General features: G+C 23.8%; 1 protein-coding gene across 4 annotated transcripts in view; it reads right to left on the minus strand.

Annotated features, from left to right (window-relative positions):
• LOC129606758 (E3 ubiquitin-protein ligase RNF19A-like) overlaps positions 1-21,075 on the minus strand; it is a 35,455-nt gene extending 14,380 nt beyond the window's left edge. Inside the window, exons 1-2 of one of the 4 annotated variants that reach the window (XM_055517278.1) lie at positions 20,534-21,075; positions 5,092-5,614 (exon numbers count right to left, since the gene is read on the minus strand). In XM_055517278.1, coding sequence (XP_055373253.1) covers positions 5,092-5,337 — 246 coding nt within the window. In that variant the 5' untranslated portion in view covers positions 5,338-5,614; positions 20,534-21,075. Of the gene's footprint in view, positions 1-5,091; positions 5,615-7,262; positions 7,547-8,651; positions 8,815-20,533 lie in introns of those variants that run through there. The other 3 variants (XM_055517280.1, XM_055517277.1, XM_055517279.1) reach the window with 3 other exon arrangements.
• Between the last annotated feature and the right edge of the window lie 171 nt (positions 21,076-21,246).

Genomic DNA, 21,246 nt, shown 5'->3' on the forward strand with positions numbered 1-21,246 from the left:
ATTCTTAAAATACATATAAGAATTTTATTAATTAAAGATTCCAACTTAATTGTATTTTACTTTTAATTACATACCATTTAAATAATAAAATAGTTCAAAAGATAACACTTATGAATCATGCATACGCGGTTCGTTGCATATCAACAACGCCATATGAAAAATAGATCATTCTATAAGATATTAATTATAAAATGTTCAAATTAAAATGCTATTAAATTTAATAGATCTCCAATTTTTATGTGAAATCACGTTTTTTTTAAATAAAAAAAATTTCATTCTAACAGGTTTTCTTCTTATGATGCTTATGTATGTATGGGTTTGAATGCTGAATGTGATTGTGTTGTGCTGTGTTTGCATACTGTGTGGCATGTGTGTTACTTACTTTGAATATTTATAAACAAAATTAATTTTCTTATTTTTATAGAATTTAAATTACAGTTTTATTGTTAATTTATTTGGTACATTTTGTATACATATATACATAAAAACATTGTTAAAAACGTAATTTAAAAACATAATTAGAAAAAACATAAACTATATTTAAGAAGTCGGAGACAATCAATATTCGGTTCATAATTTAACTAAATTTTTTATGTGTAAATGGTGAGTTTTTAATTTATTATAAATTTGAGACTTGTATCAAACATAGAAATGCGAAATACAAATTAATAACTGAGTTTTAAGTTTGCAATTTCCCACCAGATGCCGCAGAGACTTCAAAAAACTACTATCTATCGATATAAGCAAAAAAATATCGTATACTATGTGCGTCCCTTTGGTCTACTCGTTAACAGTATTATCTGTTATATTTTGCCCATGGGAATTTTTTAAAGAACAGCATTCGGATCATTGTCCTGTTTGAAATTATCAATCAAATTTTCTATATAAGTGCTCATTTTATCTCTTGAATTTCTCTGTGTATGTCAAACAGTACGTTCGGCACAAAATCCCTGCCCATTTCACATATGTCATGCATTACCAAATATGTTTCAAGTCTTCTCCCTTAGAGGAAGTCTAAAGAGAATTTAATTTCTATTTCTTTTTCACAAAACACGTGCAATTTAACTGCACGTTGTTATTAAATAATTATTTTTTACTTCAAAACAAAAATGTAAAAAATGCAAAGATTTTGTAAACAATATACTTAATTCAAAGTAACTACAACTATGCATATACCATTTGTTTATATTACAATAATATTTATTAATATTTTACAATTAAATGTACAGAAATATACAAAAATATTTTCTAAATATAAACGAATATATAAGAGTATATAATATATGGTATATAATATACATATTGTATATATACCATATATATGGTATATATACCATTCATGGATATATATGGTATATATACCATATGTATCCATATATATACTCTATATATATATGGATACATACGGTATATTAAATTCAAAGTCACGACACAATAAATAAAGTATGTTAATAATAAAAATTCGATATTAATAAAGAATGCCGGTCCCCCCCCTCATATTAATTAAATTTTATGAATAACTACATTTGTATAAAAATTCATGAAATTAAATTCTTATTGTAAATAAAAATATTAATTATTTTATTAGCAATCATCGTTTGCATATTGTAAATGTTAATTAAATTAATATTTCATATAAAATTCAAAAATTTAAATTTAGAAAAAAAACATTATTCAGTGCCATTTATTTTGTCTTAAAACTTCAAAACATACAGTATAATTATAATTATGTGCATTTCTTATAAATAAATTTATTTAATTTTAATTCTAATAAATTCTAATTAGAATTATATCCAGATACTTCCTGTTTTTAAAAGCATTTAAATGAATTTTGTTTGTTTTTTATTTTTTTATTATTATTGCAAATAGCATCTGTACTGCATTAACTATAAATAAGCATAATATACAATGGAATTTTTTGATATTAAAATATTTTTTATATAATTATACACAAAGTATATCAAAACTTATAATTTACCTGTATAAGCAATGCAATAATAAAAGTAAATTTTCAACCGTTTCAGTTCGAAAACAAATCAGCTGTCAAATTTTTAAATAATCAAAAATTGGCGGTAGATTTACAGTTGTTGGATTCATATAGAAGAAAAACGAGTGTTTTCGTGTCAAATTTTTAAAGTGCGTCACGTCACGCGGCAGCAGTAAAGTGAAATTAAAGTGTTTTATTGCAATAATGTCACCGGTATTCAACATGCAATTTCAGCACAGTTTTAATTTATTTTAAAATGGCATTATATCTTAATTCAACTAACCGAAAATTTATAAAAAAATGAGGTGACTACGTTATGACTAAAATGTAGGTGACTGGAGAAGCCATGGACATTTATTCCAGTAAACAATGTCAAAATAATTTCAGTGTCAAAGTTTGTTCCAGTGCTTCTAACAGAATAAACAATAATTTGTTTTTGAATTTTTATGAGCTTTGATAACGTCTGTGTGTCTATAAGGCCATACTTATGACACTTTTGACAATACGTGTAAGTATTGAGCATTCAACTCTATGTAAGAAATTAGTTTATTCATATTACCCTTAACTCATATTTACTCCCATAGATGGCTTTATATTTAAAGACTTTAAAAATGGGTTTTAAGAGGGCTTATTCACAATTACCATACCACGTTCACTTTTACTCTTCCAACATATTTTTAACATTTTCTATAGGGTATTTTGTTAATTTTTTCGTTTTTGGTATTCCTTAAACGCCTCCAATAACGTAGACATTTTAGGCGATTTAACAAGTGTTTATAACATTCTAATTTAGGTGTTATATCTCGCACACTTTGTAAATAAGTGTCCATATGTAAAATATATAATAACGCGTGATAAATATACAATTTAATACTCAATTAACCTCAATTTTTGTTTTTCTTTTTTAAAAGAACAACTTTTTAACTATTTTTTTTCTTCTTCTCTAATATTAATAAATTTTAAATAACATTTTAAGTACTTTTAATTTAATTTATTATTATTAATTCTCTATATTCTTGTAAAATTAAATAATTACAATTCAATTGAGTTATTTATTGCAATTAAATTAAATTATTTATTAGTGGTAGCAAGAAAATAAATCAAATTCTCTTGTTTTTTTTTTTTTTTGTAAAGCAATATAATATCAATTTAATCTAATTTTTAAAATTCACAGAAGTCGATTACACTTAGACTAATTTAAATGCATGTTCATAAATTTTATTAAAAAGAAAAATGGACGTGTTAACATTAACATGAAAATAGACAAGTAATTTAAATAATATGAGTTGAATTTGAGCTTTGAATTATCGCGAATTGCTATGGTAGGGATCGAAGATTAAACAAACAGACGATATAAGTACCTATTTATTATGCATATGAAATAAAATAAATTAAAATATTCCATATATGCAAATATAAAAGTATATATATTTATAAATTTTCTTATCTAAAAATCATTGTTATATTTTTATAAGAGACATGAAAATGAAGAGCAAACGGGAGCCCATTCGTTTAACACGAAACAATTTAAGTGATTTCAGAAATATGTTATTAGTGTCAAAAGAAAATTAAGTTTGAGCAGCACATAATCGACCGCACTCATACATTGCCCGAATAATGCAAATATGCATTTATAATAAAAAAATTAAGCGAAGGAATTAAAGGAAAAACTGAAAATGTTTTGTGAACAAACTGTAATTCAGGATACCTACGAAAATGTAAACCATCAGCTTCGTACACAAAGTATATATTATACGAAAAATTCATATATTTATCCGAATAAACCGTATGACGGCCTCAATGAACACAGCGAAAACAGAAAAATTTCCGAGACATTCAAGAAAAAGTAATAAATATATCAGTAGTAAGGGCCGAATCTCGATTAATTCATCAAATTCCAAAATTAAATTCAAAGTGAGTCACAAATTTATATTATGCCAATTCGCCGTCAGTCGAAACTAAGCACTTTTGTTATATTGTCGTTGATTGTTTATAATTATTGCAGTTGATTGTTTATAATTCCAAACATTTTCAAATGAAAAACTTAAACGTGTTCAGAAAATTACAGTTTCAAACAAATTAACACTAAGCATTTCAAAAATTAAAATACTAAAATAAAGCAGAAAAAAAAAAAATTTTAAAATATTCCAAAACAATTAAAACTTCGTATTATTTTGTATTCATACACACAGAGAAAATTTTTAAATTAATTGCCCCAATTATAACAATAAAAATTAAAATAAACTTTTTACCGTATAATTTGTATATAAAATTGCGCGCATAATTAAGCGGAATTTAATTAAGGAAGAAATTTATATATATATATATATATATATATATATATATATATAAACGTATACGTATATGCAATTGCAATTCAAATTGAAAACTATACCAGGAAAATATAAATTTTCATAATTAAAATCTTTTTGTTATTTGTATAACAGGCCTCACGGTCATTACCTATAACTGAGCGTAATGTGCCAAAAACTATTTTAAATATTTTTCATAACGCATGAATTTATAATTGAATTTCGAAAATTTTCATAATTTTTTAATATTTTTTTCCAATTTTCTTTGCTATAAATAGACTGAAATCATAAATTGGCCGTAAAAGGTTGATAATTTTATCGGCATTATGCCAAAAACCTAAAGGCCCCAAAACGTAACTATTAACTTAATTATTTACTCTTCCTTATACTCTTAAGAGCACATAAACGAATGTACATAGTACAATTTTCGTAAAACGAAACCTTACTTACTTAGTGTAAAATTCTGTAGAGTATAACAGAAAATTTCCCTTTAGAGAAAACATTACTACCGGTATAGTGTAAAATTCTGTAGAGTATAACAGAAAATTTCCGTTTCGGGAAAGCATAACTAATAATTTAATAAACTGTAATAATAAACTGTATAATAAGCGGATTTTTATGTCAAAGAAATTGGAAGTTTTTTTTTTCTCTGATCTTACACTATATTTACTAAGCGCAATTAGTGCAATTATTCAATTGAATAACATCTAATTTAACCTCGCTCTAGTAGTCTGGTAGACCATATCAGTAACAGAATATACAAAAAATTTTTAAATATAAAAAAATTCTTACCTTTCTATTTGATCTTGAATATGATTCTTCATCATTATTATTATAATTGTTGGTACCATCATTATTTCCATCATATTTTCTATCACGTCTTAAATTTTCAAATGTTCCACGTTCAATATCAAAATTTCTTATTCTACTACCATTTTCAATGAAAGATGGTGCTGTTCCCAATAAAAATCTTCTTATAGAAAATCCATTACCAAATATATTGTTAGAATTATTATTTTTTCCATTTTGTTTGTTCATTATTATTATTTTAAAAGTATGTATGTATATATGCTTAATTAATTTATATTATTTATAAATTTTTAAAATTTAAATATTTCTCTTTTTTATATAATTGAAATTCTTTTTTGAAATTATTTATTTTTAGTTCACTCTATATATATCAATTTATTTTATCACTAATAATCATAGAATTGTGTTTTTTTTTCCAAAAATTAAATAATTTTTTTGATAGAATTTAAAAAAAAAAAATATTTTTTTGTTAAATTTTCCCCCCGATTGCCTTTTATTCAATAGCCTGTACAAAAAAACAAGAAAAAATTTAAAAAAAATTATAATTTCCAATTAACACAGAAAGAAAAAAAAAACAACATTTTTAGAAATTATTGCATAGAAATGCTAAATTTACTAAATATAATATTTAATTTTCACATGAATAAAGCAAAATAAAATTAAAAAATTTTGTTAAAAATCACGTTTTTTAAGCAACAAACTGTTGGAATTTAACAAAATTATATTATTGTCGTAAAAAAATAAAAATATATGTAGACTGCAATAGAGAAAACAAAACAGAAACAGAAATGTGGAATGAAAACAAAACAATAACAATAAATTGGCGCGCGGTTTTATTTTTGAAATACTTGTTATAGACCTTTCAAATCAAAATGGTTTTAATTGAAGAAAATTTAATTTTATAAAATTAAGAAAATTGGAAATTTGATTAGCGTCAAATGTTTTTCATTCAATTGAATTTTGCTGGAAATTATTTGATGGGGTAATATCAATTGAATAGCGACGCTTATGTCCCGCCATCTATTTAATTTTTGCACATTGAATTCATTATTGCTAATTTTCACAAGTCACAATCAAATCTCAATGTTATTTTTGTTCCTTTTTCATATTCGAGTGGCAAAATAAAGTATATATATAGATGACACAATCCTAAAATAATCAAATTATTTACTGTTTGTTATGTATACTATTGATGAGAACATCTGATAAAATACCTACAATATAAAACGGTGAAAAAACTTAATACTTAAAGCAAAACTAAACTATTCGCCCTCTTACGGTGAATTTTCTTAAATTCAACTAATAAACTAATAAGTTTGTATTACTAATGAGTTTTTGAACTAATATGTTTGTATTAATCGTAAGGCAATATACTAAAACACCGTTAGTTACTACCGTTTCAGAATAGGGATTGTTACTTAAGTAAACTAAATTTTTTTCGCAGTGTTACAATTACAATCAGTGATGATTTCAATTTCACGACATTGAATTCTTAAAATTCCTTCTTTACTATATGTATGTTAATAATTCTTAAACAATTTGTTATAAAAATTTCTTTAAAATTTGGTAATTACATAAATCCGTTGACCAATACCGGTACACTGAGAAAAAAATACTGAGATTGACATAGAATAGGAGATAGAGAATCACTGAGATTGGACATACTATTTCGATAAATAATTTGACTATACTCTCAAAAATCAAATTTAAAATATTTATATTCATTTTTATAACAATTTAAGCATTCAAATGTGTGTAGGCAGTATGTTATAGGCATCTATGAAGACTTGTTCAAAAAATCTCACATTTAATTTATTCTCATAAATTTCATCTCTTGAATTACTCTATAAATCTCACTTAAATTCTCAAAATTCATTTATTTTTTAATTAGATATTTTTAATGATTCACTCGCACCGTCAATTATTACAAACAATTTTATTTATTTTCTAAATTTAAAAAAAAAAATTTTTTTTTTGTTCACTACAAATATTTTTTTCTTTTAATTTTATTTTGTACCCCACACAATGAACACTAATTATATTTACAAAAAAAAAAAAATTTTAAATATTGTACACAAAATTAAGAGGAAAAAAAAAATAAACAAAAAACAATAAAAAATAATTTATTAAAAATTATAAACAAAAAATTGTACCTACAACGTATAGGAACAGCAATAACAGCGGGCAATAACTAACGCAATAATATACAGTTATTTAGAAAATAACAGAAATATTAATGTTTTTTCCGCCTTATATCACAAAAATTGCACAATTATTATTAAATTTTTGTATTTAGATGCTGCTGTTTTTTTTATTATTATTATTTTTTTTTTAATTTTTATTATTACATTTATTTAAATTAAATACGTTCAAGAATATTTCTTTTTTTTTTTCTTTTTCAAATAAAATTTTTGTTTGACGTTCGCTTTTTAAACTACTGACTAAATCTAATGAATGAAAACGAAAGACTAAAAAAATTTTTATGAAAAAAAGAAAAGTAAAAAATTTTTCTAATCGGTCAGCCAGTGATGCTTTTTTTTCTTTTTGTTTAGAGATCTTTATAAGAAAAATTTAAATAGAAACGATTGATATTTTACTTTTAAATTGATGATGATCGAATGATCGAAATTAGCGTTGAAAATATCATAAGAGAGGCAGTGTAGTTTGGAAGATATTGAAATATCAGAGATATTGAAATATCATGCAAAATGCAATTATTTGTTAATAATTTTAGTTTGTTACATGTTTGAAATCACTTACAGTAGAGTATAAAAGGCCGTCTATCAACTTCTTGGTAATTTTGAGATTTCATATAAGTTATAAACATGAAAAGGCAATCATTGCAGCTACAGTTGTACTAGTGCCAGCCCAAATTGAAAATAAATAGTGCCAGATTTATAGTAAAAATTGTAGTGACAATAGCAGCAACAATGATTGACAGAGATATTGGCAATGACATTAACATTGACGCAGGGCCTGGGACAATTGACAGTGATATTGACAGTGACAGTGACAGTAACAGTGACAGTAACAGTAACAGTGACAGTGACAGTGACAGCAACAGTAACAGTAACAGTAACAGTGACAGTGACAGTGACAGTGACTGTGACTTTGACACTGACACCGTTAAGCCTATACGTTTGTCCTGAAAAGTATTCCCAGTTTTTCTCCAAAATGTCCAAAATAGAATTTATTTACAACTGCGACGTGACAACAATAATTTCTGTGGAAGGGATTAAAAATAATTCAGTTGTTTTTAGTAACCAGAAATCTTTTTACATATTATAAAAATATGGTCTGTGCCACCATTTCCAAGAGTTTTAAACGTTATACAAATTTGAAATTAAAAATTTTTCTGAGTCATAAAGCTTTTAAATTTTTACTGTTTACGTTTTTACTGTTGTTGCCTTGTTTACTTTTTTTAAAATTAATTTTGCAAATTCAATATTTTCATTTAGTTTTTTTTTAATTTTTGCAAATATGAAAGTAGAAAAAAGAAAAAATACCCTTTTTCATACATAAATTTCATTTAATTAACTTACGTCCATATAGAAAACACTAGTTTGATCGATAATAAACGGTTTAAGCGTCACAACGATTAATTTATGGTCATTACGCTGTATTCGTGCACGTACATACCATATGTAAGTATACAAAAAAAAAAAACAAAACATGCAATTTTTTTATTAGTCTGTTACCACTTGTATATAATTTTTGATATTTCTTTTAGTCGACCGTACAATATATAGTTTTATAGGCGACCGATGTTAAATGCAGACTGTTGTAAATTGAAATTGTTAAAAAAAAATTTGTTACAAAAGATCAAAATCTCAAAATAAAGATAAAAATATCAGCTGCAAATAAAAACAAAAAAATGTTGATTTGAAATCGACATAAAAATGAATTTTATTGGAAACGTGGAAAAAAGTAGTGAGCAGATTAAAGAGAATAAGAGGTTGGATGTGATATTTAAAATGCGTTAAATTAAAAATATTATTAGAAAACGAAAAATGAATGAACGACTTAAAAAGTAAGAGTGAAATATTTTGAATTTTAAATAGATAGATAATTTTTTTATAATTTTTTTTTTATTCAATCAAACTATAATAATTGATTGTTGAGTATTATGAAATTGTATCAAAATTGATACTTTGATCAAATGTTTACAACAATATGTTCGTTCGAACATGTTCGTTTAGGCTTTTTAAAAATTGTTTTATTCAAACATTGTTCACACATTTTGTTTGATTCCTTTAAGAACTTTGTGAAAAGAAAATTTAATGTACTATAAAAGTCTGTTGATTTTGTTTGAGAAAAAAATTGAACGAAATTTATTTACTATCATACAAAATGCATGAGAAATGTTTGATATACATATACATTGCCTACCATGTATGGACACTAAAAATCTAAAACTTGTAAAATTTTTTGTGCATCTTAATTCTTTTCTATATAATAGAATTTATGATGATGTTCCTTTCCAATTTAATTTCTTAATTGATATTTCAAACACAAATCTCAGAATTGAATTTAAAAAAAAATAAGACTGTATTATTAAACTCAAAGAAATTCTTCGTGCCATCTCTAATCTTTTTAATATAAAAATTCAACAATATTCAGTATAATGCCATAATATAATATAACGTATAACATAACTATATGAAAAAGAGAAATGCGTTTGATTATTTTATTTTTTAAAGAAATAAATAAAAAAAAACAATTTATAAATATTTAGTCAAAAATATACAATAGTTTGTGGGTTTAATGACAAAACAAAAAAAAAAAAAACATTCCATTTTTTTCTTATGAATTATGCAATTTTTAAAATATAAAAATAAAATATTTTAGTTTTGTTATACACAAAGAAAAAAAGAGAAAAAAAATTGATTTCGTAATTATAATGAATGCATTTATTAAAGATACAATGAACGTAGCGCCATCTACTTTCTTTCAATGATAATTAAATCAGTCATTTTTATATTTTTTTTTAAGAATAATTTATTATATGTTGTAGAGGTTTTTATTTGTAATTTATTAAAATATTATTAAATTTTAGTTTGAGAATTACAATTTTTTTTAAAACCACAAAATTCATTTACATTAAATAAATATTAAAAACTAATACAACGGTTATAGCAGATGCTGAACTCAATTTCTTTAAAATAATATTGGTGTGGTTAAAGAAATTTCTGTGTCAATCTTTTATTATTTATGGATTTAATATTAAAAGTGTTGTCACATTTGTGAGTGATCTACATTAAAGAAAAAATTAGCACATTGGAAAGTAATTTACTTTATTAAATTAAGTGAAATCTCTGCTCTTATATTATAAAAATGTATTTTATCGTTAATAAGAATGTAAAGTATAATATCACCATACGACAAATGTAACTAGGGTTGGACAACCAATCGTTCATACTGATTGCTCAGGGTATCATGTTCTAATTCGCGAATGTGAGGATAGAAATTGAATAGAAGAGGTTAAATGCCGCTTACCGCATAAAGTAGCATATATTCCCATCCCTATCCAATTTTTGGAATCCATTCACGTTAGCATAAATAATATTTAAATGATAAAAACGTTTATATAAAACTAGTATTTACCTAATTTCGGATTTTTTAAAAATTTTTTAAATTTGTTTAATTAACGTACTTAAAATCTATTCTTCCCCATACTTTTTGACGAAATTAGAGAAATACTGCAATATTACACAAGTCAGTTCGTATATGTTAATTGCTGAATTTCGCCACAAAATAGTATTAAGGCATTTTTAATGTGAAATACACTCAAATTACAGAAATATTGCATTATTATACAATTCAGCTTATAATTTCTAATTGCTGAATTGTATAGTGATACAGTATTATTACAATTTCGATGTCAAAATTTATCGAAATTGTAGATATACTATGTTACTAAACAATTCAGCTTATAAATAATAATTGCTGAATTATGCAGTGAAAAAATATTCCAATTCTGGTGTTAGAATATACTTTATTAAAAACGTACACAATTCAGCTTATGAGTAATAATTGCTGAATTCTGCAGTGATGCAATATTATTGCTATTCCGAAATCAGATATACTGCCGCGTATATATTATGTACCTAAAAGTTCTATTTAACCTAAAATTTTAAATATATATGTACATTTAAATATTTTTAAATTTCAAAAAAAATCTTTTTAATATCTTACGTCAATATTATGCAATGAAGGCTGTCACAATATATACAAAGTTGAATAATCGTATAAACAAAAATTTTTAATTGGAATATTATTCTAAATAATAAAATTATAATAATAATAATTGAGTGAATATGTTCTTTAAGAAACAATAAAATATTGATGATATTGACGTAAATTGCTCGTATATATACTTAAAGTATTAATAATATTTATTATTAAGTGTGTGTTATAAAATTAATTTTATTCAAATACCATTTTTAATATTATGTTGTTTTAAAAAATGCAGCGTGAAAACCTGATAATAAATTACCGCTTTTTTTTAATATTATTAAAAAACACTAAATACTTAACGAGTATTAAATAAATACATAACACAACGAAAATTCCCTTTAATATTTATTTTGTTATAATTATATATTGTAATAATTAAAAGAAAATTACATAAATTTAATTAAATATTATGATTTATCAAAAATTAAATTACTTAATCATATAGTATATAAGAATTTTGAATTAAATTAAAATATTGAACTTGTTCAATAATTCACCATAATATTGCCATAACCGATTCATAGGTTATGCAATAACAAAATAAAATAGTTAGTATTCATAAGTTTAATTATATTTAAAAAAAATTAAGTAAATTGCATAACAATATTTGCTGGCCCCCTACATTGGGAAACATTTTTGTTTTTCAGGTTTGAATTTCGTACCGTGCTATAAATATTTCTACTGCGTCAACTCAGAGTTCGTTGGCAATGAATAGTCTACATTGATTTTATTGATAGACTTAAAAACGTTACGCTCTCGTAAATTGATGGCTGAGATACGGTTTTTAATTCAACAATTCATTTCTGGCTTTCTAGAAATTAACCATAGTGTGCACAACACAATTTAACAAAATTACTTATAATTAAAAAATTTTTAAATAGACACTTAAAATTTTAATAGAAAATTTACTTAGAATACTAATAAGATATGAAGGCTTGCTTGCGAAATCCCGACTTATTTGATAAATTTTTTATAAAGCTGCATTTTGAGAAAGTGTTAATCAATTTTTTTTGCCTTCTTTAAAAATAACTTAAAACCTGAAGGAAACCCATATTGGACATACTATATGTATGTAAAGTAAACGACCAGGAATATTCACTAGCCATTAATTTTAAAATAATCCCTAAGATTTTGACAATATAATTTTCTTTTTATATGATTGTCTTGTGGGTCCTTTATAACGTGACAAAATTCAAGTTAATTCTCTCTAATTTCAAGGAAATTTTGTTTTGTATACGAAAAATATTGACTCAGTGACAATTTAATTTATTTAATTTATATTTTATTGAAAATATATTTACATATATAAGTATATATACACATATATTCGGTTTTTGTCCATTCAATTAAATAAATATAAGAGAAAATAATAAAAAAAAATTAATTTTGCTTCCCTTTAACATTGATCTGCCTCCTTTTATAATAGCTCAATTCAAATGAATATTCAACACCATTCTATATTTGTAAGGTATTGTATTAATTGTGTACTAGCTCTTATTTACACGTTATATATACCAACCAAATTTTGTAAATAAAAAAAAAATTCATTTTTTTAACCTTCAAATTGTATAGCGATGCAAATTTATTTGGACATAGAGAGATCATATTATAATTTTTTTTTTTATTCGTCACCCATTAAAGTAGATGAATTTTTTTGAGGTTAATAATATTAAAATATCATATAAATCATTCATACCTACATACGTAACACACATTTACATACATACTAGTAAGTTAGTAGACATATAAAGTATACTAACAAAATTTTCGCGCTTGTTTACGCTTAGTAGACAAATTTATTATTATTATTTCATAAATTTTATTATAATAAAAAAAAAAAACTAATTTTACAATAATTTTGAATAAAGTATATAAATACCACCTTGGAATTTTTAATAAGAATTTAAATAAAATATTATTATAAAAGATATAAAGAGTATATACATGTGTATACATATATATACAGAGTTTTGGTTAATATTAAAATATGTAAATGGAGAAATTATGAAAATTATTATAATAATGTACACAGTGAATATAGTTAGCCTGTAAATGGCACACAACATATCTACATATATGTATAAATAATAATAGGTAGAAGAAACTACTACATTATGTATAATAAATACAAATATTATTATAGATACAAAGTGCCTTAACACAATAATAAAAATTATGTAAACAACAAAGCTCATATGCCAAAGACAGTAAAAATTAAAGAAATAATTGTAATTTTTTGAATGTTTTCAAAGAATTATTGGAAATTTTGAATTTTTTTTTAAACTTCTTGAAACTAGCAGTACTCTATCATTTTAATAGACCCACGAATAAGAATTCTTCAAAATTTAGTTAAAATATTCGAGTTAAAATATTCATTTAATCAATTACAATCATATTAAAATTATAAAAATGCTCGACTTAACTCGCAACGTTAACTATTAACCGAATTTTTTTAATATTTTCACTCATATTTTTGAGAAATTTGAGATACATTCGTCTTCCCGGGAAATATTGATCAGTTTTTCATTCAAAAATTGTATAATCCAATCGAATGTATATATATATCCATTTAAATATGACGTAAATTTTCTAGAACTACTTAAATCTTAATTAAAAATATTAAATACTTAATTTAACCCGGCTTGTAAAAATCGAATTAAATTTTACAATAAATTTCTAGAAATTTAAACAAAATCATGTATACCGAAGAAATTATCGAGAAACCGGAAAAACGAGTATCGGTTTAAAATTTTGTAATACTTAAGTAAATTATATTTCGAACACGTGTTAAAACAATAACATATATATAACAACTTTCTATATATGATGTAAGATTAAAGTTCTCGAAATCTATTAAATGTAAATACTTTTTTTCTATAATAATAATTATAATAATCAATATTTTAATGTTAAATTTTACATCTATTACGGAAATCACACATTTATGTACGTATATACTTATATATCGCACTTTACATACATTGTTTATTGCTGATTCACTCTGTATAATTGAAAAAGTTTAAAGTATACTGTGTATAAACGCATTTAATTGAGTTTAAATTCATAATTTAAATGCATTGTTGGAAATACGTATACAAGAATATTGAACGTATTTTTCTCTTTAATTATTATTTATAAATTAAATAAGAACTAAAAAAATTATTTCATATGCAAATACATGTACTTATATTTGGATTGCAAGGTTACCGGTGTTTACAACTTGCAACAGAAATTTTATGTAGAAAGAAAGAGGAAGTTTGAATGATATACAAATTCAAAAAAAAAAACATGTGAAGCATGTGGAAAACATGTGATCTATATTATATCCTGCTATGAAAGCAACAACTAAGTAATTGGATCACTTTAAATGAAAAAATTTAATAAATTCTCATATTTCAATTTGTAATTGCCTTAATATAATTAAAAAATTAACAAAAAACATTGATTTTATTAAGAAAATTTGAGCCTAAAAAAATAAAAATATTAAAATATCCAAAAATTTCAGAACTAAACCCCATTTAAAAATGCCTACATTTCCATATGATGTAACAAAAAAGGGCCCAACAACTTCTTTATTTAAAAATACTCGAAAAGTTTTGACTAACATAAATTTTTTTTATTATTTTAGCTACTGAAGTCGATATTGTTACCTAATGGAATGAAAAGAGTTGATATTTTTATTGCAATAACATATTACTTAACGACACACTTATGTTAAATACAGAAGAAGAACTATTTTCCGCGGCGAATGAAATTCATATATTACAAACACATTTAAATAAGACAGCTCAGAACCAAGCAAAATTACCGCCACATAACAGCCGGCGGTAAAATAACCTATAAACTGATCGTTGGCAGTTTTTTATAAAATAACCTATTTCAATGTGTGTGTGGCATTATATGCAAAATACTCTACTTTGATTAATTTTGCCGTTTCGCTCTTGTTCTGGGTTAGCAACACAAATCGTCCACCTCGTTCCTGTTCAGCGCTTTGGCTCTCTTTTAATAATTAAAGAAATGAATTTGGTAGTGTCGGTAAAACAGATTTGAATTTGCTATAACTGCGTCGGCCAGTAAAGTTACATTTTCAAAAATTATTCAATTATTTCAGTAATTTTATTAAAATTTAGCTAGATTTAATCAAGATCCCAACTTAGTCTCACCTATTTTGTCGCGTAAATTCTCATCTATTACATAATTTGTTAATATTATAAGGTTAGTTATTATTTATGGTTCTATAAAACAAAAATCTTTCTAAATTTAATTGTATAATCAAAAATTTAAAATTTAATAAATTAATTTTAATTAAATAATGTAAAATTATTTCAAAATATTTAAACATGCATGTTATGTGTTTGATCATTATCACATTCTTAAAAATAAATTTATTCATATACGTTATGGGGCAATTAATTGACGAAAGTTCATTGATCTTGCATACAAAGCTCTACACGCATGTAAATACACAAAATTTCATTTACTATTATTTATAATACTTATTTGCTTACTCACATATGTCGTTACACACTATGTCGTTTTTTTTTTTAAGTTTTTTAATATATAAAAACTTCAACATGAAATTTATAATTGAAAAAAGAAAACTTGGGTTCGTTAAGTTCAATTGGCAACTGAATTGTTACAATTTTTTGTTATACTTTTTGTGCTTTCATAATAATTTGATACAAAGAGTAAGTATAATTTTAAATGATTCTATTAAAAATGAAAAAAAATCATGAATCAATCACAATTTTAGATCACAATTTTTTTTTTTTTGTCACAATCAAAACTAAGTACTTATATACACAAATGATTGACTCATGTATAACACATTAATACAAGTTGTAATAAGCACTTAAACATCAACTATAAGTGGAAATCCAGAGTAATCCAAAATTACAAAATAAACAAGAAATATAACAAGAATTACAATGTTAGTAACAAAAGTAAAAGCAAACAAATGATATAAAAGTAAAAAATGTTAAAAAAAAAAGGAAAAAAGTGAAAGTTCGAATAAATTAAAATCTGATAATGATCAAATCTTTAAAATATTGCACCGAACCTATACCAAATATGTATAATTATAAATATGTTGTTAACATGCACGTTTTAGTATCATGTGTTTTGTGTATGTAATATCGTATGAGATCAGTTTAAATAAGATAAAAAAAATATTAAGTAAGTTTAATGGACAGAGATTTGTAAGAAGCTCATTTTTCAATTATTTAATCATCCCATTATTTCTCAGTCTATTACAGATCAACGATCAGTTTTCAACCGAACCAAAACTACCAAAACAAAGAGATAAACCAAAACTGCAAAAACGAAGAGACTCTCTTATTTGAACTACCATTAGGGATGGTTAATAGTCAAGGTAATGGCAGTATACGAACATTAGAATAATATCATTAAGTTGTACTCTTCAAAAATAGAAATTGAATTACATATAATTTCTACAAAGATAAGCAATAATTCCTAAATTTCAATTCTGATTCTAAAACTACACCCAGCAAACATAAAAAAGTTGAGTTATTATCATGTCTTTTATCAAACCTACCACAATATCGACAAAGTTGCAGGTGAACCATGATCACATTAGCGAATCATAGTTGACTTGCAACCCACAGTTTGTAAATCCATTTTATAACATAATTATATCAAAATTAAAATTAAACTAAGCTTAGATACAGATTAAAAACTTAAAAAGACCTAAGCAATTCATCAAAAATCTTCATTAAATATTTTTTTAAATAGACGGCCAGACAATATTTTCAACTCTAGAACGAATTATAATTTTATTTTCTTGCTTTATTTTTTTTTTTTAATTCAAACGATTAACTGTTAAAAAATAACTTAAATAAATAAAATGTCCAATTTTGTTTTTTTTTTCCTATTTAAATGCAATGCAATTCAAGTTTACTTAAAAAATTATTTAAGTATCAATTTAAAATCAGTTTTGTATTTAAACATAATTACTTATAGATCGCTAAAGCCTGCATTTTAATATAGTTACACGCGCGTAAGTGTATGCTCACCTCATAATATAATGTACATAAGTATCAAGTTTCATTTATGTATTTTTAAAAGCTTTGCTGGCAAACTCTAAACCGAAACAATGTCTAAATCATAAAATACATAAGTATATTTAAATGTTTATGTTGTTATAGCATAAAATAATGCAATCGCACATACAATGAACGCGTGTACATTCAGAAGTAGTATATTAATGGTATTGCGAAGGTAAGTAATACAACAGGCACAAAAAATATATATATATATTGGTAAAAAAAAGTCAGTCAGAAACCGGAATATTTTATTACGCAATTGACGTATTGCAAATAAAAAATTATAAAAATGTATGTATGTATGTAAGTATATAAAATGCATAGCGCGAAATCAAAACTACGGGCGAAATATTCGAGACCTTTTTTTTTTCTTTCTTGTATAATGAGTGAATTTTGAAAATACTTTTGCTTTCATTATTTTTTAATTTTTTTTTTGTTTTTTTTTTGTAGATTATTGCACAGGTATAATTGTAATTTGAGTATATTGACATTTTCAATGATGTTACTTTTTTGGTTTTATTCAACTCTAGGTCATATAATTATTTACGTATTTCTTGCTTTTCTTTAAAATATTCGTTATGCACACACACATATTCAAAGCTCACGAAAATCCAGATCAATCTAAAATTATAATAAAAATTAATAATAATTCGATAACTATGTATTTTGCAATTTATGTACTGTATGACAAAATTATTTCTAACAGGGCCCTATTACATCAACCACTATTGAAAAATTTCTATTGTACCAAAAATCGAAGTAAAAGCAAAAGTAAAATACGTTTGTGCAATAGGGCCAATAAGTATTGTAGATTTCAATAGAACTGCATTAAAATCTATAATCTACAATAGGGCCTAGACTAGATCATAAATTCAAAAAACAAATATAAATTTTTGTGGCTTATACAAGAAATTTTAAATATAGTTTTGCAATCTACAAGAATTTAAGTTTAAATTTATAAATACTTAGTACCTAATTAAATTTGTTCTAAAATATAGTTTTAGTTTTTACTGGCATTTAAATTTTAATTATTGGCAGAACATTTACTTACTAAGTACTTTAGTAATGTATAACAAAAAAAAAATTTCCAAAAACGTGATTTTAAAATGCATTTCTTTTAAAAGGTACTTAAAATGTAAGTGTTTGTAATTGTAAAACAAATAAGTAAAATAACAAATAAGATTTCTGACCACACATGTTAAACAAACATGTTTCAGAGTAGTAAGTGAACACATTTTCGACTTCCAAAAAACTCAAATAATGGTTGTTTTTTTTTTTTGTAAAATTTGATAATCGCCAATATTCTATTAGTCGCACTGACGTGTTGAATAAAAATATGCAACAATTACTTTTTAAGAATAATGTCACGTCTTTTTTGCATGAAATAAAATTTGTTTTTAACATTAAATTTTAATATCAATCACTTTTTGTATCAAAAGAATATTTCCTGTTTTGAGTCAATTTGAACCTTAACAACCAGCTCTTAGTTCTTCGTATAGATCTCAGAATTCAATAATATTAAGTTCTGCCATTCCAGTTCTTATTAGCAATCAATTTTAATTTAATTGTTGTAACTACAGCTTATGCATGTAAGTCTAATACATAAAAAATTGCGCATTTCTATTAGTATTGCTTTCATTAGCATTATTTTAAGAAATAATATAATTATTTTACCACATAAATAATCATTTATACCAGTAATTATGCATATTTCAATTCGTACATCTTCAGAATACAGTCATAAAATATTTAAGTATGTTCATATTACAATTATTTTTATAAATTTCAAGTTTAAATAAATTTTTTTTTAATGAACCGCATATTTTTGGGTACAATTACAGCAGATATACATGACATAAAAAACATGTTTCCTTTGTTGTTTTTTTTTTTGGAAATGTTAAAGAAAAATGGTAATATCTACTTAATTTATAAATTTTAAAGTTAAACGAAAGTAATTTAACAATTTATTTTAATAGTAAGTTAACAATTTTATTAAATATTTACACTGTAAATGTTGGAAAAAATTCCAAAATTGGATTACTTCTGTACACGTATTCATGGTATTTTTTTAATATATGATAAATTATAGCTGATAAGCTAATGAAAGTTGAAATTGTTAAATAAGTAATGGTAAACATTACAAAACAAGAAATTTTGTGAATGCTGCTAGTTGTTCAAATAATTATTTTTATGTAACTAGAAAACTAAAATTTTAGAAAAATGGCTGCGCTTTAATAGTAATAAAACAAAAAATGAAATACTTAGGCTTAACTTCGATAAACATTTGGGAATTTTATAGCATAAATACTCATTGAATTGTAGTATTATTCAAAAATTAATTTTATAACTAGATAAGTAAGTAGGTTTCTTCATACATATGTATACTTTGGGTCTTTAGTATTACTTGAATTCTTTATTTAACTTGTTTGCAAATATTTCAATTAGAATACTTAATTGAAAAACTTAAACATAAACTATAGAATCATAAAATGAAAATCAATTACTTACTTATTACTAAATTATTCAGTGCAACATGAAACTAAAATTTTGTACCCGAACAGCTTTTAAATACAAATTCAGTGAACTTAGTTATTTAAATAAATATTGATTGAAATGATTATATTTTTATTAAGATTAAGGCAAAAATTAATTTTCGGAAATATTCTGCCACATTTGTTTCTAATGTATAACAAACTAGGTTATGTTCTTTCTAATTGGAATGGGTTGTATAACTTATGTGCTAAATATTATTAAAAGATGTAAACATGTATAAGATAGCAAATAGGTTTCGAATCTCTAAAATAAATACTGGAACAAAATTTTATGTTTCCATTTCTTTTTCCGAAATAAGTACCTACATTAATAAACGTCTCGCATTAAATCTACTTATAGGTAGATACGTTAAGTACTTTATTGTTAACATTGTTTTCCTTCCACAAATTCTTAATTCAATTCTTATTAGACAGGATTAACTATAATTCTTCGCAGTAAGACCCTAAAAATAATTGTATTAAATAATGGTTAGTGCATATTTCGTATCAAATTAGGTATCTACAATAATATTTGATTAAATTTTATTACTTACACAATATTAATTCACATTTAGTTAAAATATATAATATTACCTTGTATTTAACGCTTATATTCTCAAATCTTCAATTCCAAATATCCAAAATTTAACACGGTGTAGAAAATTAAGTATATTCGTAACTATACGCAAATTTTTTAAAATTTTTTTTTTGTATAGAACAATTCCTTAGCATTAACTAGTACCCATGTACTTTAAAAATTCTTAGATGACCTTAGCTGGGGGGTCCAAAATTATTATAAATAATAATGATTAGAAATGTTATACTTATGTATGTATATTCAGTATTCGACGTCTATATATAATTATTATGCTTTGAACTTGAATTAAGTAGATTATCACCAAGCAATTTTTTAATTAAATTAAAAACAAAAAGTACAAATTAGCTAATCATTTAATAGTTTTGCATTCCTTTTAGTTTTGATTAAAAAATCAAAAAAAAAAATCTAATTAAAATTTTGTCACTGACAACAATCAAAAAAAAAAAAATTTATTAGAGCAAAACATACACAAAAACACTAACTGAAATACTGATGTATTCAATTTGTTAACCCGCGTTATGAAAAAATTATTTTCAATTTTAATTAAAACGAGAAAAAAATATAAGCCGCGTGAGTTGTACTTTTACATTTAACAAGCTTAAAGTGATAATTCGTACTGAAAATTATTAAATTTTTAATTTACTTAAAAGTTTAATTTTTTTCTACAATTTTTCTTTTTCTACAACACAAACGAACAAATGAAGCAACT

The sequence above is a fragment of the Condylostylus longicornis genome, unplaced genomic scaffold, assembly GCF_029603195.1.
Source record: "Condylostylus longicornis isolate FDR11 unplaced genomic scaffold, ASM2960319v2 ptg000022l, whole genome shotgun sequence".
Classification (NCBI taxonomy): Eukaryota; Metazoa; Arthropoda; class Insecta; order Diptera; family Dolichopodidae; genus Condylostylus; species Condylostylus longicornis.